Raw genomic sequence first — 25,910 nt, forward strand, 5'->3', positions numbered from 1 at the left:
TGGCATAGTGAGTGTTGGGGATTAAAAGACTTACTCCTGGCAGCTACAAAGATTTGTTGTTCGTTGAATGTTTACTTGAGCAAACCAAACATCTATTGCACGAATTTGGATTTCAAACTGCAAAGCTATCGCCATGCCATATAAAAAATGCATTAAAGTAACTTCCATTATCTTACCATCCATCGTCTATCACTATTTTTAATCAACATGACACTTCCCTACAATGCTGGATACAGTAATCACTCATTCATTTGTCCCCATATTTTTCAACAGATACTTCCTTACAAGGTGATATGCATATTTATACGGGGACGTTCAATAAGAAAATTGAGGGGAGGGACCCTGCCTGCCTAATCAATTGAGCTTTACGAATACGAAATTCTCATTTCCAGCCTCTCCCCTCCCCCTCCCGCCTATGACTTACTGGCAAACTTTGAATCTAATGGACTCTGGTATTCATATCTGAAAGATGAATTTTAGAATATGTGAGTGCAAAAAAGAAAAGAAAAAAAGAATGGAGCTTTTGACTAAAGAGCCCTGCCTTATGGAAATTAGCCCAATGTACAATGTTTGAATAAAATGGTTTTGAGTGGATTTCAACCCACAATATTATATAGCATGTATAAACATCGGTTAAGCTCAGAGGAAAAAAATAAGATATGTCTTTTGCTGTAACATAATGCAAACCTTCTGGAGTACTTAAGTAAATATGCACACATGTTTAAAATTCTTTTTCTATTCAATCTATGTATGCATGGTGGGAAAATGCCAAATCTCACACATATCTGGATCTGGTTGGGCAAATGTGGGGTGGGGAGGACACATCCTGGTGAATACAAAGGGAAAAAATCCAGTGATTCAACGCTGCGTGTGTGTTATGGATGGTGCACATGGGGATTCCTTGGAGGAATCTGACCTGTGCCCACAAAAAAGGCATGCGCCCAGAATTGGCTCCCCTCCATGAAAAGAATGGGGGCATTTCATGGATTCAGTGGAGTTCCTGGACATGGGACAGCTCGCCTGATTGTGGCAAATGTTTATTAGGACCAATTTGGGGGGGCGGGTGGGGGGATTCTAGAACTCCAGGTTTTTGCACATCACGATCTGTCCCAGTCCAATCCGGTAATGCAATCTTTCTAATTACTGCCTCAAAAAAATGTTCCTTGATAGCGGCAGGCTATTCTAGATTTTGCCCAGGCACATCCAGACTTGGCCATACTTCTGGATTTGCACTCAATGTATGCATTGTTGTTACAGCAGACACAAAAAAATGTGATGTTTCTCCTGGCTAGACATCTTCTCAGAACTATTAACAACAAATACCCAGCCTCTATTCAGCACATGAAAGCTCAGAGGTACTCACCCTGCAAACTGGGCATTGCCAGTGACTACTGCTGTCTCTAAGCCTGAACTCATCAGATAAACACTTGGAATGATACACCCGAAAACACAGGTCACATATCAACACCTCTCCAGGCAAATGGCATTCAAAACAATACCAGTCATGAGTTTCTGTCTCCCAGTCCTACAAGAAATACAAAATAATTTGATAGAACATTCTGTCAATATCCGCAACAGCCAAGAACAAAGCACATTTCTTGAAGTCTCGCAACAGACAGGCATTATAAATATATTTTTAAAAGTACTGTACCTCCTTGGTGGGTTACTGTTTAAAGTTATTATATTAAGTCCCAAACCCTATGAGCTTCATGAGTTTTGATAGCCCAAGCATTCTACAGCTTTAACCGTTAGCGAATGCAGGGCTTTAGTTCTCGTTATGAGAAAGTGTTGGGTTAGCAACACAAACGCAGCATATATATATATATATATATCAACCACATCCCCAGCTACTTGCCCATATAGATGGTTATTGACTTGCATAATATCGTATTTACGCAAAACCCAGTGATTTTTTCACCCCTCTAGAAGGCAGGCAATGGGGCTACATTCTCCGCACTCAACTTATCAATGGCAGTGACCAGCCACTGGCTATTCTGTTGGTACTGAGGCTTAGTTAACATTTCCTTACTAAAGAGTGGATGAAAATCCTCCTTTTGCTGTTTGGAATTCTAAGGAAGAGAGGGAATTCCTTCAAATCAGAATTCAGCGTGAAGAGGAAGAGCTTTATCGGCATGGGATAGTGGTTGAGCAGTGTAGTGGTTAAGAGCAGCAGACTCTAATCTGGAGAACCAGGTTTGATTCCCCACCCCTCCACATGAAGCCCGCTGGGTGACCTTGGACTAGTCACAGTTGTCTCCGAACTCTCTCAGCCCCACCTACCTCACAAGGTGCCTGTTATGGGGAGAGGAAGGGATTGTGATAATAAGATGCTTTGAGACTCCTTAAGGTACAGAAAAGAGAGGTATAAAAACCAGCTCAACTTCTTCTATTCAGTGCTGTTGGTATTGAAAATGCTTCTCGTTGTAAGCCTTGGGATAACCATGTAAGTCAAGGCAATGTCACTATCCCCACGTTGCACATGAGGAGGAGGTGAGCGCTGACGCTGAGAGACAATGGCTTGTGTAAGGTCACTAAGGTAGGTAGTCTGTGGCAGAGGTGAAATTTGAATTCTGGACCCCTTGTTCCTTCTCTATAGAGGAGGAGGAGGAGGAGGAGGAGGAGGAGGAGGAGGAGAAGAAGAAGGAGAAGGAGGAGTTGGTTTTCGTATGCCGACTTCCTCTACCACTTAAGGAAGACTCAAATCAGCTTACAATCACCTTCCCTTCCCCTCCTCACAACAGACACCCTGTGAGGTAGATGAGGCTGAGAGTGTGTGACTAGCCTAAGGTCACCAAGCTGGCTTCATGTGTAGGAGTGCGGAAACAAATCCAGTTCACCAGACTAGCCTCCACCGCTCATGTGTAGGAGTGGGGAATCAAACTATGCTATGTGGACTTCCAGAAATGTGAGCTGCAGTGCTCCCCAAAGGAACCTTCTGCCTTCTTCAGAACTCAATACAGCTGGGAAGAGACTCCTTTCTGTGCTCAGGGGGAAAGTATGAACCAAACCTCAGAATGCTAACTATCCACTGTAATGTTAATCCTATGAGATCGCCAAATCTTAATGGGCATTTCCATTCTAAGGCCTGATCCATCTCCCAACCAATTCTGGATCTCAGGTTGTTTTTGCTCTGATTGGGCTCCATTTTAAGCGTTCTTGCTACTTTTGTTGAACAACTTGGGCGGCACTAAAGGGCATTAAGCTTGGTTGGAGCTGACCTGCTAGATCAAAGCAGAGCTCCTGTAACACAAATTAATACCCACAGTCAAGAGAAGCTTTGCAAAACTCATAAGAACTTACAAACAGAGCAGAACAAACCGGCAAACCACTTGGTAACCTTAGAAATATGCCAATGTTAAGTGGCTTCATGTTCCTCCTGTGAACATACCTTTTGCAACTTGTTTTCAGTGAATCCAGATACTGAACTATTTGAGCTGAATCTGGCTTTGGTCGGGGGGTTGTGGTCCTTCAAATGGTAGCAGTGGTGTAAATTAAGCCTACAAATATGACTTCTAAATACATTTTAGAAAAAAAGAGGAAGAAATGCATCTCTCCATCTCCCTCCTACTTCCCAGCCTTACTTAGAAAGGGTACAACCCAGCCAAAAACAAAAGAACCTTTTACATGCCATGTATTTTAGTGGAAGAGAGATAAGCGATCACTGAGTAAAAAGGCATTCAAATGTTTATTATACCTATGTGCATTCCAGTTTCATCAAAATCAATACATAATTGATGCATAATTCGAGGCTCAGTTTCTGGTATGTGCTCTGAAGTCCCACTAAAATAAATGGGCTTAAAGTGCATCTAACTCCGCGTTGGATTGTGGTTAAGGTCTCTATGGTATTAATAGTATAGAAATAAATATTCTAGTAGTTTTTTTTCCTGTAAACTGTATCCCTAACAGGGCCAGCTCTATTGCAGAAACAACACAGGAACAGCTGCTTCTGGAGACAATATTTTTAGTGATGGCAACGAAGCCGTGGATGATCTGACAGTTCATACCCAGCATCCCTTGGCATGCTGCAAGAAATAACGGGGTGCATTTATCAGATCATGTGGTACGTCTCGGAGCTGCAAAATGTCATGGGATTTCACTGATCCTTAAAGTTGTATCGAGGGTAACTTCAGAACACACAACACACTTGCTGTGCAACCCTAGCAGAGTTCAATCATTCTTAGTCCATTCGAAGAAGAGTTGGTTTTTATATGCTGACTTTCTCTACCACTTAAAGAAAAATCAAACCGGCCTACAAGCTCCTTCCCTTCCTCTCCCCACAACAGACAACCTTCTGAGGTATAGGATGGGCTGAGAGAGCTCTAAGTGAGTGCCAGAGCATTCCTGAGAGGAATGCCTGTGCTGGTTATAGGAGCAAAGACAGGAAAGGAGGTTTTGGCCCCACTGAAACCTCCTTGCGGCATAAAAATCTGTGCAACCCTTCATAGGGTTGCATAGGGTATCTCTCAAAAATAAAAATGGGTGTTCCCGGCCTGAAAGGACTTTGGAAGCCCCCTAAAGGCGGCTCCTCCCACAGCCCGGTGCCAGAATGCCCTGGAATACCTCCCGGGACACTGGGACGCCCCGGGAATGCCTCCCGGGATGCCAGCATGGGCTTTGACGCTGGTGGGATGCTGATGGAAGGCCCCATTGGCATCCTGGGGCGGTGCTGCCATGGTGGTACCTGGGCCTTCCCACCGGTGTTTGAGCCACTAACACTGGCGTAAGTTGCTTGGACGCTGGCACGGTGAGCCTGAATGCTGCTGCGGTGCCTTCCTGGACTCCTAAGGGCTTTCACCCTTCAGGCTCAGGTTAGCCCAAGATCACCCAGCTGGCTTCATGCATAGGAGTGGGGAAACTAACCCAGTTCACTAGATTAGTGTCCGCTGCTCATGCGGAGGAGTGGGGAATCAAACCCGGTTTTCCAGATCAGAGTCCACCGCTCCAAACCACAATTTGTAGCCACTACACCACGCTGGTGTATTCAATGGGTTTAGAAAGATGTTAATTTGGTTTAGGATTGAATTTCTGTTTACATTTTAAACAGACAGCCTTTCAGTTCTCCTAAAAATGTCTTAAGACAGATTAAAACTCACTTATTCTTCTATAAAAATACTAACACAAATTAGGGTGCAGACAAGTGGTTTGTGATTTCATTTGGTGAATATGAAGCAAGTATTTCCTTTCAGCCATTGAAATAGGCAAAGCTTGCCTACACTGACAGTTAAGACATTTTCACACACACACCCCATAATTACAACCAGTCACCTCCCTGTATAGATGTTATGTGTTTCAATAACTGTCTCAGATGGGAAATCTTTGCATGCACTATTCTGGTCAAATGTACGTAGTATGAGTGCCTAACGTGTGCCTAAACAGAGAGGGCATAATTTGCCCAAATCCAGGGTAACTGCACATCTGGATTATTCTGAATGCAGGACACACCTCTTACTGGCCTATTCTGATCACTGGGGGAAAATGAGTTCATGGGGAAAAAAGATCAAAAGTCAAGGGACTGGAAAATGTTTATGACGGCCATTTGTGTTCTTTTAGGGTAACTCAACAACTTGGCCACAGTTGACATTTGACAGCCGTCAGGTATAGAAATATATTAATTTTAAGGCGCTGATATCTATATTAAAAACATTAAAAATTATATTAAAAGAAAGCATAATGGTAACTAATACAGGTTGATAAAACAAAACCACATTCCAAACGCATTTTGGCCCCCTGGCCTTGTGGAATGTGGTTTTAGTTTATCAACCTGTATTAGTTGACACTGTCCTTTCTTTTAATATAATTTTAATGTTTTTAATATAGATATCAGTGCCTTAAAATTAATATATTTCTATACATAATTGAGTCTTTTTCCACCCAACCTTTGGGTACCGAGCTTTGGTTTTAGGTTGGGTCTTTCCTTCCCCCTTTTTGTTTTTTGTCATTCTACAGCTGTCTCCATGCGGGCATCCTGAAAATGTGTAGGGCCACATCACTCACGTGAAGATGTAGTTGGCGTGAACCATCACCTCTGCGTTTGTGGCTGGCTGCTCTGATGTGCACAGCTGTGAGGGCTCAAAAAAAAGTGCTGTCTTTGTGAAATTGCACGAGTGAAACCCGCATCAAAATGGCACTTCTAAACGCCCGCCAGTCACAACAGTCACATAGGTGAAGTGCCTTTGCATCAGTGGCCCAGCCGGGGATGTTCCCTCAACCCACGTGAACGCGTACTTTGTGCAAATTATCATCTCCACCTAAGGGATTGCTGTTATTGGCACAATCAGAGGCTCTCTCAAATGTGCCACTTTGATTGCACAAACTGAAGTGGCTACAGTGGCTTTTTGTGGACGTGATAGTTCATGCAAACAACAACACCTCTGCATAAGTTTGGTCTGGTGAAGTGACAGCCCCATACACTTCCAAAGCTTTTGCACAGGGGCCACCACCAAGTATAAACAGGCCCCTTAATATTTTGTCTTTCTGCTTTTTAAGACGTTTCCAGCAAACTCTATCCTTTAGATTCAGGTAAGTTACAGCAATATTAAAATACTACTATATATACGAAATATAGTCTACAACAGTAATAACCCCCCCAAAATTACTTTATAAACTATTCCCTTATTTATTTCATGGGTTTCTTCTTAGAAAACTATACTGGATCTAAATACATAGCATTTTCAGATTATCTTATCTTATTCTACATCCGATACCTTGTTTGCCAAGAATGAACCAAATATTCATTCGAATTACATTTCCACATGATGCGCTCCCCTTCCTCTTCTTTGTATAAGTTTGCCAAATGCTTATTGGTAGAAAAGGCTCAATTAAACATGAAAACAAGTTTGGGCACGATTCGCTGGGACGTCTTCCTGCACGTTCTACTAAAATGAACGGTAGCCCCACCGGACAGCTGCCAGGCCTTGCTCGGCTTCCCTCCGGGCTCATTGGCCCCCTAGTTGCATTGTGACTACTACGGGCTCATTAGCCTCCTGGTTGCATTGAGACTACGACAGGCTCACTGGCCTCCTAGCTGCATTGTGACTACAATGGGCTCATTGGCCTCCTAGTTCCATTGTGACTACAGGCTCATTGGCCTCCTAGTTGCATTATGACTACTATGGGCTGATTGGTCTCCTGATTGCATTATGACTACTACGGGCTCATTAGCCTCCAAGCATTGTGACTACTATGGATTGACTGGCCTCCTAGTTGCATTGTGACTAATATGGGCTCATTGGCCTCCAGGTTGCATTGTGACTACTATGGACTCATTGGCCTCCTGGTTACTTTGTGACTACTACAAGCTCATTGGTCTCCTAGCGGCATTGTGACTACTACGGGCTCTTGCAAGCAAGGCTGGATTGATGCAGATGACTATGATACAGTGCTGCAAATGATAGCAAGCCTTTTTTTTATGGTGAGCCTGAGAAGCAGTTGGGAATTTAAGGGCTTTTAAAAACAACAGTTCACAGAGAGTATTTCCAAGGGTGCCCATTGTAAATGCATTCTCAAGTCAAGGACACAAATGTTACACTACAAATATGTCTGTTAGCATTTTTTGGTCAAAAGGTTTTAAAGCTTTCTGTTTGGGAGATATGTTTATGTAAACAGAAAACGATACATGAAACAGAGAGAGATTCATAAAAGAAAAAGCTATCATGATCATGTTGAAGAAGGGGCTATTGGGAGAAAATGGATTGAAGTAGGAGGGAAGTCTGACTACTGCTGTTTGTATATGGGTGGCTGCATATATGTGCTTGTATTTCTAATGTAAATCTCCAGGTGGGAGGAAATGAATATAATAGTTACTTTTAAAAAATGTATTGTGTTTTTAAACACAAAGAATTTCACACAAGGGACTTTAAACAGAGAAGGAATTTCAACAGGAAAGTTGCAAGGACCAAAATGCATGTTACTGGCAAGAGTCTTAACTCTTGAGAAACATCTCATGGCAGACATTGTGTTGCGTTGTGATTGAGTTATTGGCTGAACAGTTCCAGATTCAAAGTCAAAAATCAAGATTTCAAAAAGATCACCCTACAAGCGGCACATGTGCTGGAACATTTGCAGGGCCAGGATCTATGTGGCTATCTACCACATAATTTCCTTGCAGGAGGAAGAAGATATTTATGTAAGTTTTAACATCTGGCTGCCAGCATTCTAATAACAGCAGATATGAAGTTCCCAAAATCTGGAAAGTATGACCGCCAGCCATCTCTGCACTTGCAAAGTCTGCCACCAGATGGCATCAACTACTCCCAAAAATAACTGATGAAAAAAGAAACCATTGCAACTTCACATCTTGTGGCGTAACACGAGTTACCATTTCCAGCACCCCAGGAAGAAGAAAGGAATTTTTTTTTAACAACAATCCCATAAAGACTGATTTTAGAACTGCTCGGAACAGAGATTATAAGCGTGATTAACACATTTATTGAAAATTTAAGAATTGACAAGCTAATCTGCCCTAGAGCGCATCAGAAAATGTAAATAAGAGAAAATACAACAGGAAATTCAAGACTGCATAGTGCAAAAGTTGTTCACCTTGATTTTTGCTGTTGTCCGGGAGAAAGGCTGCATACTGTAGGCCTTTCAAAATAAAGAAAACAAAAACAAAAAAAACACACACATGGTCGCTGTACTGGAACCCATCTGAGTCACACAGGGCTAAAACGAATTGAGACATGGAGATGGGGAAAGCATACTATTACAGATAGCATCCTGACGGCACATATTTCCCCCAAACAACTTCTATGGGCTGCTATCTAGATTCATTTCCACCTTTTCTGCTCCTAAAAGCTTTCCAAGCAGTAAAACTAATTAAAGGGATTAAAGAAAAACCATTCAAAGAAACAAAAGGAACCAAGCAGGGTCCATCTCTGGCACTCTCGGAATACCAAAGAGATTAATAAATTCACTACACAATCTCTGGGAAGGAATGCATGCTTATGACTTTCTGCAATGGCGTCAACACTTTGGAAAATCCAGGAGGTGCTTTTTAAAAAAATATGGATTATCAGCAATTGACCCATACTTTGAAAAATGTTTTTGGCTGTTATCTGAAAATAAAAGGGGGAGGGGCGATGCATAGGGAGTCAGAAACTCTAGCCCAAATTTGCAAAGGTGTTTTGTTTACGTGCAGAAGTGGAGACCTATATGGAATTAAGCTAACAGCAGACAACAGAAATAATTAGCAGAAAACTAACAGTGCACACCTAAACAGAATTAAATCCTTCTGAATAAATTGAACTCAATGGGTTTAGAAGGGTGTAGCTCCGTTTGGGTTGCACTGAAATAATGCGATCCTATGTAGAGTTATTCCAGTCTACATGCACTGCAGTCAATGACGGAAATTGAAAGGACTGAATTAGTGTTCGTTAGTAAACCCAAGGCAACCCACCCTTCCCCCCCCCCGCCCGGGGTTTAACAGGGACCTTGGGTTTTTAACTCACTACAAGTGCTAACATCTCATATGTCCCACCTTTAAAGGTGCCAGTGTGTTTCATGATCTCATTCCATCCTGCGTTAGACTTTATTCTGCTTTGTTGTTAGTTAGTTAGAGGTTCTCCACACTAACTTTGTATTAATGTATTACTACTCTGCAGATTAGATCTTACTTTACATTACGATTCCCAGCTTCTAGGTGGGGCCTGGAGATCTGCCAGAATTCCAACAGATCTCCAGACAGCAATATCAGTTCCCCTGGAGAAAATGGCTGCTTTGGAGGGTGGACTCTATGGTATTATACCCCAAACCACATTCTCCCCCAAACATTGAGGAATCTTCCAACCTGGAGCTGGCAACCCTACTTTATGCTGGCTTTTATTAGTAACACACACCCCGCCCCGCTGAATATAAAATCAGTCCCAATGGTTGTACACTTCACATATCTAAAGAAGTGAGCTTTTACTCACAAAAGCTTATGCAGAAATAAATTGTATTAGTCTTTTAAGTTGCTACTTGACTCCGGCTTAAGACTTGAGTAACTCTGCATAGGACTGTGTACAGAGTGGAAGTTTAGCTGTAGTCAGCTATGGGAAGTGAAAGTATCTCATGCCCTCATGGATAGTTCCTTCTTGCGCATGCATACAGGGCTGGAACTATGAGCAGGCAGTGTACGTTCTGCAATTCCGTGCAAGCATTAGAAAGTCAGAGATTTTGGTACTGGTCACAGAATTGAGTGTGCTGAGAATATCCATTTGCTTTTAAAACAAGTGTTTAGGCCTTATGGCGGAGAAGATACAGTCAGTGCCCAGAGATTAAAGAGAGCACAATATGATTTTAAGGAGTTGGTGGAGTTGGTGGTGAGACTTCAGTGCCCTTTTCCTTACAAAAAGAATAGTAGCAATCATGCAAACTAATGAAATAAAAGGAAATTTGCTTGATTTATATAGATTTTAGAATCCAGTTTAGCTGGAACAAGGATTTTGACTACCTTGGTACAGAAATCTGACTTTTTAAAAAATGCAATGGACCCACAGCCATGACTGTGTATTATGTCCAACAGAGATCTTGTAGCCATTGTAGCTAACCAGTCTATAGTTAGTCCCACAATACAAAGCTGATCTGACATTATTGTTCAGGAAGTCTGCATCATGTGGAGTACAGAGAAAGCTCTTGGCTATATCTCAGTTCAAGCTTTCCATCTTCTACATGGGGAAAATAACACTTAAAACTGGGGGCAGTAGCACTCGTATTAATTTAGGTTACATGATGCCTAAAACTGGAAAAAGGAAAGAAAGGGTACTTGGAGGTATGAAGAGATCTTGCATTTTCGGTATACATCTCAACTACCCTGTTCTTCTCTTTTTCTCCAAACAATAGATCTGCAATTCAAATACTGTTTTACTTGGAAAGCAGCAACTAAACTTATAAAACGAGACCTTTAAATAAGATAGTAATGTCATTTTGTTGGTGAAATAGCACCATTTTCCTCAAGTGTTGAAACCTCAAGTGTTGAAACCTCAAGTGTTGAAATTTTAATTTTTGGATATATTTTTTTAAAGAAAAGCTCTGAATAGCCAGGCAATGTCATTATCACATATCATCAAAACTGATTTTAAGTGATCTTCAAGATAAGAGCCAGTGCAGCAACTGTGAATTAGATCAAAGGGAAAGATTCAAGACTGGGCCCTGTGGCTCTTCCCTAGTCAAGCTGTGGACTTCTAGAGACTTTTCACGCCACTCACCTACATCAAGAAGTCCTAGGCTCTTCTAACACCCAAGAATTTTAAAGGCAAAATTGGCCAACCCATCCTATCCCTACACCCAATAAGCCCCCTAAGCTTTCATCTGGGAGTTCCTCTGATGTCATTCATCCGGGGGGCCCTCTGCAAAAGAACATACGAACAGCCAACTCTTGGTCAGACCAGTGTCCCATTCCAACAGCAACCAATTTCTAGGTGCTTCAAAGAAATCCTAGAGCAGGGCAGTTATGAAATAAATAGTTAATCCTTGGTTCATACATGGGTGACATTTTTCATTTGCCTCCCCACTCCCAAACCTTTTGTCATATTTTCGAGACTTCTACCATAGGCCCGGATCCAATGAACCTTGCGACCAGTTGTTGTCTATGCCCAAAGGAGCTTTAAGGTTCCACATGGAAAATGTTTTCTGGAACTGGGGAAGTTCCTTCAAAAAGCAGCGTGTAATATAGCATGGGTAATTCTGCTGTTCAAAGGGGAGAAAAGTCATAAATTTCAGTCGGCATGCCCAAACCCTTGGGGATGCCTACATGATAGCTCTTTGGATCCCAGACTATGGTCCTATGCCTTAAAACTGATCTACAGATAAAAACGTAATTGTATTCACATTACTCACGCTCATTAAATTGTTTTTAATGAACTGTCTTCGTTTACCTCTGAGGCTCTCAGACATCTGATCATCATCTTTGGATCTAAAACATTCTGCCTTGAAAAAATTAAACCTGTACTATCTGGCACTGTTAAAGACACTAATTTTCTATCCTGTGTCAGTTTAAAAAGCAAACTATTCTGAGGCCCTGAGCATAAGATGCTAGTAGGAACTGCAAATAGCAGACTGCAGGTCAGCATTCCAGAAAATGCAATATAAATTCTTGTAGAAAAATATACTCACAATCTCATCTCCAGGCAGCCAGTATCCTTCTTGCTCAATACCAGCTTTTGATCCCTTACATCCCACAGTCAAGGTTTCCACAACAAGGCCATCTTTCACGGCTAAACTAAGCTGACGTGTGGTCTCTTTGGGATGCATACCGTGAACCCGAGACATGTACCTGTGAAGTGAGCAGAAAAAGAAGTTTTAGCAAAACAGGTGACACACACTTAATTGTTTTAAAACATGTTCCTAATTTCTTCTTTTCTTCTTTACCCCCCCCCTTGCTTTCCATAACCTTTTTCATATTCGTGCAAAGCGAAAATTTCTCTGCCACACCATTCGCAGAATCTCACGGGTTTTCTAAAGCTTTACCAAATTAACTTATCTAAACGAAGAGAAGAACATTTTGAGTCGCCATCAAGCATCATGCTTCCTAAGCTGGGAGTTTCTTTTCCCCAGGAGAACACAGTCTTACTTCTAGAAGAAGAGCTCGGCCCACAACATGAAAAAGAAAGCCTTTCCTCCCCTCTGGTCCTAGGAGTGGCCAAGAATGGGCTTATGCATCCTGTAGCATGCACCCTCCTTTCCACTTTTGACAGACAAAGATCTAAAGACAAGCCTTGTCAATGACATTAATTAACACAGCAAGTTCCATTTAAGATAGTGCAACTATGTTGACTAGGAGCTAATTCAACTGACACTTCTGTGCCTTGTGTTACTGGAGTGTGAAAATGTTCAGTTCATCTTGCATAAGCTGGCAACCAGGGAGTATGGAGAAAGTGTTCAAATGACCGCATCAATGCAGAATCAATGCTCAAAATATACTACGTCAAGTATACTGAGAATTGACAGAGGAACAAAATATCTAACTTTTTAATTTTCAAAACAATTTGTTTCCTGCTATTCTGTGGGATAAACCCCCTGTAGGACTATCCAATAGTCCGCTGCAACTGCTGCACCAGAACAAACACATATCTGCAGCAGCACGGGCTTTTCTTCTAGCTTTGGTTTTTCAATGCGCCTGTAAAACAGGCTTGGCCAGGGTCTGTGGAAGGGCAGAAAAACAAAGCCCTAATTTTTACGGCAGTATCACATACAGTCTTTCAGAAAAGTTGTTTTCCTTTAAAAACAAAAGAGAGAAAAGACCCTAGAAAAATATAATTTGGGTGTAGATTGGATTGCCTAGTAGTATGAAGAATACTACTGGTGGAATGCCCTGCCTAGCAACATCAGGGCCCTGGGGGGACCTTAAAGCGTTCTGCAGGTCCTGTAAGACGGAGCTATTCCACTAGGCCAACAAGAGAAAGATGGTGTCCTGAGCAGATATACCGGCACATTGCTCCTGCCTGTAATGTGGTTTTAAGATAAATATTTTACTTTATTTTAAGTTTTCTTCTGCCACTAGGCCTACAACTGAGGGCAGCCGCAGGTGTTATCATTGCTGGCCTCCCTATCTCTTTCCTCACTTATAACTGGTGTATTTATGTCTGTTCGTTATGACACTTGCTATGAGGCATCAGGTTCTATATTAATTTGTGCGCCATCTGATTTTAATAGTTTATGAGCTTGTTTTTATTGGTGTGTGTGTGTGTGTGTGTGTGTGTGTGTGTATCACATGTGATTTTATTGTTGTGACCCGACCTGAGCCAGGTTTTGGCTGGGGAGGGAGGGCTAGAAATTTAATAAACAAACAAACTAGCCCATTTTGAATTGTTGATAAGTGAAGAAAAGTAATTCCCACGGTCAGAGACCAATATATAGGAAGTGATATAAAGCTGAAGCAGAGGTGAAGATGTGAAGGTGGAAATCCATGGTTTCACTGTCTGCAGGTCATAGTGTGTATACTGTCATGGGTATGAATACCCCAACAAACAGGTACAAGAATACACAAGTCAGTCTATCAAGCAATACAGTTTTTATTCAATTTTTGAACTTTTAAAATATATTGATTTATGTATTTATTAGTCACCTTCCTTACAGCACTCAAAGCAGCTAACAATATTAATAAAACACATAATATAGAGTGCATAAAACCCAAAACCCAAATTTAAAATCACAACTTTGGACTGCTTTAATCAAATGTAGCCCTAAAATAAAACCAAAATAAAACTACTGTGAGCCAACTACAGTCTTCAGGCAGCCAGCCATCTGTTGGCTACTTCACCATTTAGGATGACCCACCCGGCATCGACCAGAGCCCAGGCCTTTTCCATCATGGCTCCTGTGGAAAGAGCTCCCTGAAGAGGTGAGCCCCCCACCTTGAAGATCTTCAGAAGAAACTGCAAGGTGTGCCTGTTTGCCGGGGCTTTTGAGGGGGTTTGAATGGTAGGCATCTTTCAAGGGGGGAGGAAAGCAGGGCGAGATTTGGGGTTTACTATTTTATTTTTGGTTTTAAGTGGGAAAGTTTTTAAATTATTATTGTAAGCCACCCTGAGCCATGAGGAAAGGAGGGTATAAATAATTAATAAATAAACTCTTAAATTTCTATTATGAAAAATAACATAGGTTGCCACTGTAGTTCTTTTAAATACAGTTATTTTGAACCACAAAGAGTCCACGCGGAAGACGAAATAATAATTTCCAAAGGGGGTGGGGGGAAATTCATGCAAGCACCTTGCTAACTACAAAAGAAAACAAACTTGCACTAGTTTAAAAAAATGTAAAAAGGAAAATAAACCTGATGAGCCACTTTGAGGTGCTAATGCAATTCAGAAGGAGGAACCTCCCCGACCTAGCAGACAGGTAAGAACTGAAGACAAAGGTGATGGCCCTGCCCTAGGGTTGACAGGTCCTCCCTGTCCAGCAGTGGGGAATGGGGGGGTAGGGTTACCAGCTCCAGATTCAGAAGCTCCTGGAGATTTGGGGAAGGAGCCTGGGGAGGACAGGGACCTCAGTAGGGTACAATGCCACAGAGTCCACCATTCAAAATATCCATTTTCTCCAGGGGAAGTGATGTCTGTAGTCTGGAGATAAGCTTTAATTTCAGGAGATCCCCGGTCCTACCTGGAGGCTGGCATCCCAACCCTGCCCCCGACCGATATGCAACAGAGAGCTGAAAGCCAAGAACAAGGAATGTGAAAGCCCTGTGTAGGAAGTAGGGTTGCCAGCTCCGAGTTGGAAAATACTTGGAGATTTTCGGAGTGGAGCCTGAGGTGGGTGGGGTTTGGGGAGGGGAAGGACTTCATTGGGGTAAATTGCCATAGAGTCCAGCTTACAAAGCCACCATTTTATCCGGGGGAACTGACCTCTGTTGCCAGGAGATCAGTTGTAATCCCAGGAGATCTCCAGCCACCACCTGGAGTTTGGCAACCCAAGTAGGAGCCCTCACTGGCTGCTCCCTCTACCAGTTGATTGACTTCACAGAGGCCACAAAGGAGAACAGTCTTTCAATCTTGGATGAAATCTCTATTATAAACTCATTGCTAGGTGGAGAGAAAACTCCCACGCTAGTTGTTAATAACAGGGTGTTGGCTTTTGCTGCCAATGGGCCTCACAGCCTTCTGATGCTAAAGTCAAGATGTCAAGAAATAGAAGGGACAAAAAGCTTAGTGCAGGACAGAGGCGGAGATAAAGCGATTCCCCGCTGTCGTTCCCTGGAAAGATCTGATTAGCCTTACCTTGGACGAAAGCAGCTGAGGCAAAAACTGTTTGTGTTACCAGATCGCGTTCAGCCTCTGGTCAACAGATTGGAAAGCATATTACATTCCTTAGGCTGTTTCCAGCGAGGCAGGAGAAGCAAAGCAAATATGTTTGCAGATAGGTTCGCACATGGCACAGGGACAAAATTAATTCCTGTTAAGACGCCAAACCAGCCTTTAATCAGTGGGGATGCTGAAACAACCCTTCTGTAGTGCAGCATCAAGGGGGAGCTAATGCTAATCTCCACTAGCTAAAATACAGACCTGTCTGCTGAAATAAAAGAGGTTCTTCTTGATAATCTGTTTGTTAAATTCCTGATCTGGCCAGATGAGGCTGTCTGCCCACAGAAGGGAGGAGGAAAAAAAACTTAGGCAGCAGCTCAGTAGCTGAGTATTTATAGCTCAGTCTTAGGATTTCTTCATCAGCAAACAAGGAGCACAAACCCCACTTAGATTAGTCCAAGGTCATGCTACTAGATTCCTGGGCAACATCCACAATGAACAATGCTGCCCCTTAAAGTACCACCTGAATCATGCTCATTATGATTATTACAAACTAGTCTACTGGAGCCAGCGTGGTGTAGTGGTTAAGAGCGATCTGGAGAATTGGGTTTGATTCCCCACTCCTCCACATGAGTGGCGGAAGCTAATCTGGTGAACTGAATTTGTTTCCCCACTCCTATACACGAAGCCAGCTGGGTGACTTTGGGCAAGTCACACTCTCTCAGCCTCACCTACCTCACAGGGTGTCTGTTGTGGGGAGGGGAAGATGATTGTAAGCCAGTTTGATTCTTCCTTAAATGGTAGACAAAGTCAGCATATAAAAACTAACTCTTCTTCTATTGGAAACCCACTACAATCTGATTTTAAGACAAATAATGGTTTGCTGTAAGCATGGTTTGACCAAACTAAGAAGTGTAGGAGGGAACCAGAGCATATGAATATGGGAAGAAGAACAGGGACCTAAGGGCATATTCTTAACGAGAGCTATCAAATTAGTCAAGAAATTCAATGTAAATATAAACCCTGAAGTAATCAGCTAGCATTTACTGAATCAGTTTTATGAGGAGAATGCGCCTTATTTCATTCAGCCTCACAACAACCCTCACAACCACCCTCTTGCTTTTACTCCCATTTCATGGATGCAGAAGTAAGGTTGAGGAACAGTGATTTGCCACCCCGGAATAAGTCTCATAAACTCATGATATAGTTGGGATGTCAGTCCAGAATGTCAAAATCTAGATTGTACCAGTCTAGTCTCTGGATAGTATTAGTTTTCAGATTATCAGAGGAACAAGAGAAAGAAAAGGCAAAAATCATGGAATAGATAAATAATGAAATGGTTACTCTACAAAAATTATGTAAATGCAAAAAAGCAACCTTTATTTTAGAGAGCTGTAGAAGTGTTCTTGGGATATGAAGCTGGAAAGAAGGTACCTTTCCTAATATTAATTTAAATCACATCTTCTATCAAGAATTCTGTAGCCTCATCATTTGAATTCCATGTAACTGAAATAAATTGTTCTATTAAAATGCAGCACATTTTACCTCAATTTGAGGATGACTTGACCAAGTCCAGGCCAGTCACTAGTCCTATTTAAAACGAAGCTTCCACAGCGACAAACAGCTGCCCTGCAAAGCACACACTACATGAAATCACTGCAAACAGTAATTTACTTAAAAATAAAAGGCTTTATGTGTAGAATTGAATGGTCAGATGTGTGGCAGATGGAATTAAACTAAAATCTGCCTGACAGAAGCTGTTGACAGGCCTTGAGGTGTTCCCTGTTTGTTCATACTTTATAGACCTCAGGCAACATACAACCTCCCATAATGCTCATTATCTGGTCAGTTCTGTCAGGAGTAATAATTGTAATAATAATTTTAATGCAGACAAGAGTTGCTTGTTCCAGTGATTAAATTCACTCTAGATTCCCACTCAAAAATGTCATTAACTTACATCTCAGGCTGTTATACTGCCTAATTCCACCTACGCGAGCCACTACAGCAGTTATTGCCACTGAACTCCTCTTCTGACACCGATTCCTTTTCCGGGAGAAGATACCTCCTACAGATCCCTAATCTCCATTCTCCCTCCGAGGGGCTACAGATATTTCACTGTCCTACAGGAATGAGTAGAAGGCACAGTGGCAGTTACTGGTGAGAACAGAAAACAGAACGGAACAGGGAATACTGAGAACAGAATGGAATCTGACATCCTGAAGCACTCAGCAGGACAAAGGAAAAGAAACACGCTGGATCAGCAAATTTCAATATAAAATCTATGTCGCTGTGAAATTCTGTGTAGCTAACCAGCCTTCATATGGTCTTTCGCTAAAGCAGCTTGCGCATTGGGCCATTACGCTGTGATTTTCCCACTGAATGCTTCACAGAAACACACAGCAGGTAATGGCTAAAGTTTGGAAGCAAGTGAATAAACCTTTAATTCATGACTGGAGAAATTATGGATGTATATGAGGACGGCCAAATTAACGGAATTCCTACACGGAAAAGATATGGAAGAATTAAAAAAAAAACTTGGGCAAAGGCCGTCACATATTGGGATAAACTGGCAAAAATGGATTTTATTACTTTAATTAGTGAGTTATAGAAACTAGTTTTAATATTCTTATATTTTATTGTTAATAGATATTTTTAAAACTGTTTAGACACTTCTTCGAAAGTCTGGTAATGGGTCACTTTTTTATGGTGGGTGGAGGGTCGAAGGGGTATCTTTTTGAACCTTATAATTTTGTAACCATGAATGTACCAATTAGTATAGATACTCTTTTGTATTTTCTTTTTTAATTTTTTTAATATTATTTTATTGTATTTGTTTTGTTTTATGTTATAAAATTAATAAAAAATTATATGTATAAAAAAACACAGCAGGCTCTTGTGAGATTACTTTAAAAAATGTTTACAGGCTTCAGTTTCGTACTGATGAGAGAAAAAGAACAAATGTATACATGCACCGGCAGAATAGGGAGCCATTTTAATATACAATGAAAACACGGTTATGAGAACAGAGGCGCCATTATTTCCTGGGCCAAAAAAACGCTGGCACAATCATATCGGTTTTATGGTGCTCACCTCAGTGGTGAGAGACTGAACGATATGAACAGGGGATTTGTTTAAACAAAGCGAAAAGACAAGGCAGGATCTTGTTATTATTATTTTTCGGTCTCTCTAAATGAAGCAGCTCTTGATTGTAAGGACTATTCCAACATGGTCTTTCCCCGAGGAAAACTGCTAATTTGTTCCAACAAACCTAAGGAACAAATGCTCAGCCCGTTCACCCTTTGGCCTTGGAAATGAGCGGCCAGTAGGTATGGACTCCATTTTACTGCCCATTAGAGTAAATACTGCAGCTTCTGAGGCAATAACGTTTTGGGACTCAGTGTTGGCAAAATTCACAAATCTATATTTAATTGGACAAAACCACAAAATTGAATTTAAAACTGCTACTATATTTTGGAGGGGGGGAAACTTTCAGCATTTGTATCGCAGGGTATATTTTTACCCCAATCTGAATACCAATGTATCTTAGAGCAAAAAATTTCCCACAAGAGTTCTTTTTCCTTTTGTGGTGGCAAAGATCATTGAAAAGAATGGGACCTATGCATTCAGGTTAATAAGGCTTGGCGCATGGGAATTTCCAAGTGGATTCGGTCCGAAGCTAATAATACTAACTAGTCATGAAGTAATATAACAATTCTACTGTTTTTAATCTGAGGAGCTGGATGCACTGCAAACAATAATCCCTAAGAGGAATCTAAACAGGCAAACAGAAATATAATGAAAGAACAGAAGAACATGGAGGTGGGGGGGGGGAGACACAGAAAGTTGCCAAATTTCAGCACAAAATCCGCATTCTGCAGCAGTGCTGCTTATACAAAGCTAAATGCTTAACCATAAATTCAAGGGTAATCTTTCCTTAATCATGGCAATGACTAATTATTTTTGTTGATGTCATTAGTAATATGTTGTGACATGAAGCATGCTAGAGGGATCTTAATTTTTATCAAGGTCAGCCGTACCAGATGACGAGAGTTCTAGTTTTCAAAGTATTTTGTGAGCCTGAGGCAAACGTACAATGTAAGTAAGGCCATTTCCAAACATCACAACATCAGCCAGACAGCCTTCAGGGTTCATCTGGCAGCATGTGGAGTGAGAAAAATTGTGAGAAGACGGTATTCAGTTGAATGGTGACTCTGAAAACACCAGGGGCGTATCTAGCCAGAGCTGGTAACCAACCTGCCTATCTGCTGAAGCGCTAGCTATTCTCCTACCAACCTGTCCACCAGCTAAAATCAGTATTCCAAGCCCTAGTCTGGGAACCCTCATCAGCTGAGGAGTTGGGTGGGAACCAGAAACAGGGCTTTCTCAGCGGTGGCCCCTTGGCTGCAGTATGCCCTCCCCACAGAGGCTTGCCTGGTGCCTAGCCTATTGTCTCTCAGGAGTCGAGTAAGAAAAATTTATTTGCCCAGGCTTTTGGTTAGTGTAATTTTAAAATGATACTTCCTAGGCCTTTGATACAAAGGCTAACTTCATTGGTTTTACCGCCTGACTTTTAAAAACTTTTTATTTTCTGCGGCTGCTCCACTCTTTCTTTCTTTTGGGCTTTTATCTATCGATCGTTTTATGACTAACCTATGACTATTCTATTTTAGTGCCTAAACTGAGGAAGTCTTCAGCCTATGGACATTTTTTTTAAAGAAAGATTTATCCCATCAACAAGAAGTTTGCTGCTATCCGCAAAGATTCAGGGAAGCTGGAACTAAGACATTTACTGCATGGGACTGATACAAAGTGGAATTCCATGCTTGAGCACTTTTTTGGGCAGGGATACAGTACTGGATACCATGCAGATAAATGTCATATGACAGACACCTGGTCCACCAAGTCTGCTGAACATCCTGTAATACACCTCAATTGAGACTTACTCCATTAACAGACTCTGTGTGTGTGTGTGCGCACGTGAAGTGCCATCAAACTGCAGCTGACTTATGGCGACCCAACAAGGGGCTGTCAAGGCAAGTGATTAAGCAGAGGTGGTTTGCCATGGCCTTCCTCTGCAGAGTCTTCCTTGGAGGTCTCCCTTCCAAGTACCGACCCTGCTTAGCCTCCGAGATCTGATGAAATCGGGCTATACCATGCCGCCTTCCTTCCCTGTATTAAGACTATACAAGCAACAAACCTGGTTGCAGGAAGGAAGAGGCATGAAAGTCACACTCTGGACACTGTACTGGATCCAAGTTCTTGCGTCAATGATTTGCAGATTTTTTTGCAACCCAGCCATTTTTTGTGAAGGTTTCCAATTTTCTGCAAGCCTACGGATTTTCCTGGCTTTGCAGAACCATCTCCCCTGTCCATACATGGCCCCACTGTCCCATTTTTTTACCTGCACCATGGAGCCAAGTTCAGAATCAAACATATGATTTTGTAAACGGTATTTCTTGTGTGTGTGTTTTTTCCTTTACAGCAAAAAGTGATCCAGAATTCCAAGCGCTAGAGTAGGAACCAGTAAGAGTAAGATGACTAGATAACTACCGGAGGAAATGAAGGAACAATTGACAAACACTTTAGTTCACTACTATGGCTAAGCACCTGAGATGCCTGCCCAGCCCCACTGCCCTACAGCAATAATGACACAATGGTAATTTTAGGGCCACCCTTAGGGAGTATCATACATTTTATGAAAATGTGATGGCCATACATTACTACTTCAGATTTCTAGTACTACATTTAGTTAGGAGGAAAATAGGACAAAAGTAATTCATAAGAGAATTATTAGCATTCTCTTTCGTCCCATGTTTTATTTTATTGTAGTTTCTATACAGAAATTCGTAATGAACTACTAAGCCCTTTGCAGACAAACAGACAGACAAACAGACTGAATGCTTTCGATTCCTGTAATGCTTCCTTTCTATAGAACAATTGTTCACCCCATGTTCTGGAGGCCACCCAGAGAAGGCCTGCAGGGCGCCCCCACTCCCCACTCCCAGGTGGGAGGGCAGCCAGCGGTGGGCCCCAGAAAACAAGGCGCCAGGGGGGCACAGCCCACAGTCGATTGGCAAGGGAGGAAGGGAGGAAGGAAAACAGAGAAAGAGGAAAAGGGAGGGAGGGAGAAAGAGAGAGAAAGGGAGAAAGAAATGGAGAGAGGGGGAGAAAGAAAGAAAAGGACGGAGGGAAAGAAAAAAAAGGACGGAGGGAGACAAAGAAAGAGACAGAAAGAGGGGAGGAAGAGAGGGAGAGAAAGGAGAAAGAGTGACAGAAAAAGAGGAAGAGAGAAAAGCCTCCCCCCCACACACACACACCCGCGCATGCCGGCCTGCGCGACCGGGCCCCAGCCACCCCACCTCCCCCGCCCACACACACACACCCGGCGGCACACGGAACACCAAGCAACCGGGCCTCAGTCTCCATGCACTCCCCGCCCACACACACACACCCGGCGGCACACGGAACACCAAGCAACCGGGCCTCAGTCTCCATGCACTCCCCCCCACAGAGCTCCGCGGCAGGGTTCCCGTGGCAGGGTTCCCGGAGCTCCCGAGGGCCACAAAAAATGTCATCGGGGGCCGCATACGCCCCCCGGGCCTGAGGTTCCCCATCCCTGACTTAAATAGATGGATGTATTAACTCACAACACTATCTTATGCAAGTGTCTTTTAACTATTTTGAAAGGTTATATCTCAAATATTTATATTTTTACATGTTACTGTATGTATAGTTATTTTATGCCAATAAAGGACGATGTCTGTCGTAAGAGAAGTTTTAGAGTATATTCTGTATCAAGGCATTTCTTAACTTTACTTCCGAGTGCACTGTGCCTATGCAGGATTTTCTCTTTTTTATCAAGTAGGTAAAATATATTCCCCACGCAAATCAGACTGTGTTAAAATAATCCTGGGTCTCTCACAAGTTCAGCGTCACTCTGAGCTTGCAAACCCTTTTGTTAGGGGAAATATTCTCCAGGATTCAACCCCAAGTATGTAAGAATATTTTTTTTTAAAAAAAGGACCCATAGCTCTCCCCAAAGCAGGCCCATAGCTACAAAGGGGGTCTATGGGGCAATGCCCCTTCAGAAATATGCCATCTCCCCATCTGAATTCTCAGCTTTCATTTCTAACAGAGACTAACAGTAGTGGTTTTCCATTGCCTTCCTCTGCATTCCTTGATGGTCTCCCACCCAAGAACTAACCAGAGACAACCCTGTTTAGCTTCTAAGATCTGATGAGATCAGGCTAGCCTGGGCCACCCAGGCCAGGGCAAAAATGTATGGGCTGAGTGCTTTTTCCTCACTACACAGTGAAATAGTCAATCACTGTACTTTAACCAGTTACTGTAAGTGATGCTACAGTGTATTTTGAATTGTAAAACAATTCATTTTTTGTTGTAAATACTTCAGAAAATAGTAAAATGAAAAGATATATGTACAATATATATAAGCTTCAACAAAATAATATAGATCTAATAGAACACAGTTACAAATCAGTTACACACCCAGTAACCAACCCATCGATGATCATGCCAGGAGAGAATTAACAGTGGGTAGCCGTGTTAGTCTGTCTGCAGTAGCAGAAAAGAGCAAGAGTCCAGTAGCACCTTAAAGACTAACAAAAATATTTTCTGGCAGGGTATGAGCTTTCATGAGCCACAGGTCACTTCTTCAGATACTGCCAGAAAATATTTTTGTTAGTCTTTAAGGTGCTACTGGACTCTTGCTCTTTTCTACCTATGCCAGGAGAGAGTTCTCAAGCCAAACTGCCCGCAAACATGTTTGGTAGAGAATTTCCCATACAGACAGCACGCAAGCTTGTGTGGGGGATAGAGTCCCAATTTCTGTCAATTTTCAAGCCCTTTTTATACAATTTTGGAGGCTGGTGTTTTGAGAACCAATGAGATTTAGCAAGAAATTGTTATGAGAATCCTGCCAAATTCCCAAACATCAAAAGACATCACTTGTATCAATAAGACAAAACATCCCTTTAACGAACACCTTTCCAAACCTTTGATCTCATATCAGACAAACAGATGTCAAAGGAATGACCCAAACATACTTCCTTTCTCAAAACAGCTTTCTATTCTCACACTTTCACCTTTAAGGCTTATTAACCACAAACAACAAATAAAGTTGTTATTCACAAGATAAGCTTGTTTTCACTACTTGGCATTGGCTATACAATATCTGGGAACATTGTATCTGACCATGTTCTGTGGTCACACAGCTGTTTCTGCTGTCTCAGACAACTCTGTTAAGTTACATAGCCAAAACATGAATGAGAACTGAGAACAATGAATTAAATGCATTTAAAGCCACACTATATCAATACCTATAATCAATATATTGAAAAGCTATAACAACAGTAACTGCACACTTATACTTCACTACACCACAACTACACACTTATACCTACATGGGGCTGGAGAATTTCTACGTTGGAGGAAATTACTTTTAGGCAGGTGTAATTTAGGATGATCTCATTTTGATAATGAAAAGGCTGATTAATTGCCATTTCCCCCATTCATCAGCTTTTCCAACCGTTTTAAAACCTACCGCGGAGTCTTATTCTCTGCACTATCTCTTGACAGAAGAATGTAAGTATACCAATTAAATCAAAGGCATCATAGAATGTTCCCAGGATACTGCAGATACATGCCTGCTTGTGATAAGTACTTGTATGTAGGCCTGCTTGTGATAACTAGTGCATATGTAAATAGGAGAGGGGAAGCAATTATTCACACTTGCAACATTGTACATTCCATGTTATTATTTATTTTTGTAGTCTGATAAATAGCCCAGCTCTTCAAAGCCACACAACTGTGCCTACATGCCTTCACAAGTATCATGTGGTGCAGAACCTAGTGGCACCATTAGTACAACTATTCAATGTGACTTCACCGAACCCCATCCCTGGACATGAAAGGATCCCCATCCATGACATCATCGGGCCTTACCCAATGAGTCTCAGGGTTTGGGATAATCAGCACCTCGCAACCCTATCCCCCTTCAATGTAATTATGTCCCATCATTGTACAATTTCTTGCTCAAGGCCTGTCTCAAGAGCTCCCAAACCAGCCTTCAAGCTGCTTCAGAACATTGGGAGCTTGCCTCTGTTGAGAGTTGCTTCATCCTGGGATCTAAAGGGGACAAATATGACTCACTCTCCCAAAGCACTCTTTAAAGGATTGCCAGGGGGTGAGCATGGAGAATGCAGACCCTGAGGATACCTCCCCCCTGATGTTTCAGAGCAAAGGGGAAGAGCTTCAGGGCTTGGCCCCAATATCAGTTAGGACACCGGAGTTCCTTGAACTCAGAGGATGTAGCATCTTGCCACATTCATTCAAGGAGTCAAATCAAATGCAACGTATGTCTCTTTGATAGGTAAGGAAGTATGGAACAGGGGTAGGAAGGTGAACATAGGAGAGATAAAAGGTGGAAACGCCCTGTTCACTTCTCCCTGCCCTTGTGGGCCCACATTTAATATTTTAATAGTGGTATTTGGGAGGGAAGGTGGCATGGTATAGCCTGATCTTGTCAGATGTCAGAAGCTAAATAGGGTCGGTACTTGGAAGGAAGACCTCCATGGAAGAATCTGCAGAGGAAAACAACAGCAAACCACCTCTGCTTTTCACTTGTCTGGAGTTGCCATAATTTGGCTGAGACTTGAGAAGGCACTTCACACACACATACTAGTGGTACATAATTTATAGTTTGAAAAAGGGAGTGGGTGGGAAGTAATAAATGCATAACCAAAAAGCAAAGAGCAAAAATTTGTGGATTTACACATACAGGTTGAGTATCCCTTATCCAAAAATCCAATATCCAAAATACTCCAAAATCCAAAACTTTTTGAGCACCCACAATGGGTAATAAAATGGCACGTGTGCAGGCCGGGCGCACCAACAGCAGGTTCCCCACAATGCCCCACATGCACAAAATTATTAAAAATATTGTATAAAATTACCTTCAGATTGTGTGCATAAGATGTATATAAAAAATAAATGAATGTCGTATTTAGAACTCGGGTCCCATCCCTAAGATATCTCATTATCTATATGCAAATATTCCAAAATCCAAAAAAATCCAAAATCCAAAACACTTCTTGTCCCAAGCATTTTGGATAAGGGATACTCAACCTGGATGAGGTACATTGTTATCCCATGACACCTGTCTATGCAGTGTAAGTTGTA

At 42.0% G+C, this 25,910-nt stretch overlaps 1 protein-coding gene across 8 annotated transcripts in view; it reads right to left on the reverse strand.

Annotated features, from left to right (window-relative positions):
* ZMYND11 (zinc finger MYND-type containing 11) overlaps positions 1-25,910 on the reverse strand; it is a 124,591-nt gene that overhangs the window by 27,769 nt on the left and 70,912 nt on the right. For 3 of the 8 annotated variants that reach the window (XM_056857282.1, XM_056857279.1, XM_056857278.1), the window contains exons 3-5: positions 12,091-12,250; positions 8,539-8,583; positions 1,364-1,525 (exon numbers count right to left, since the gene is read on the reverse strand). In XM_056857282.1, coding sequence (XP_056713260.1) covers positions 1,364-1,525; positions 8,539-8,583; positions 12,091-12,250 — 367 coding nt within the window. The remainder of the gene's footprint in view (positions 1-1,363; positions 1,526-8,538; positions 8,584-12,090; positions 12,251-25,910) is intronic. The other 5 variants (XM_056857283.1, XM_056857281.1, XM_056857280.1 and 2 more) reach the window with 2 other exon arrangements.

The sequence above is a fragment of the Euleptes europaea genome, chromosome 11, assembly GCF_029931775.1.
Source record: "Euleptes europaea isolate rEulEur1 chromosome 11, rEulEur1.hap1, whole genome shotgun sequence".
Lineage (NCBI taxonomy): Eukaryota > Metazoa > Chordata > Lepidosauria > Squamata > Sphaerodactylidae > Euleptes > Euleptes europaea.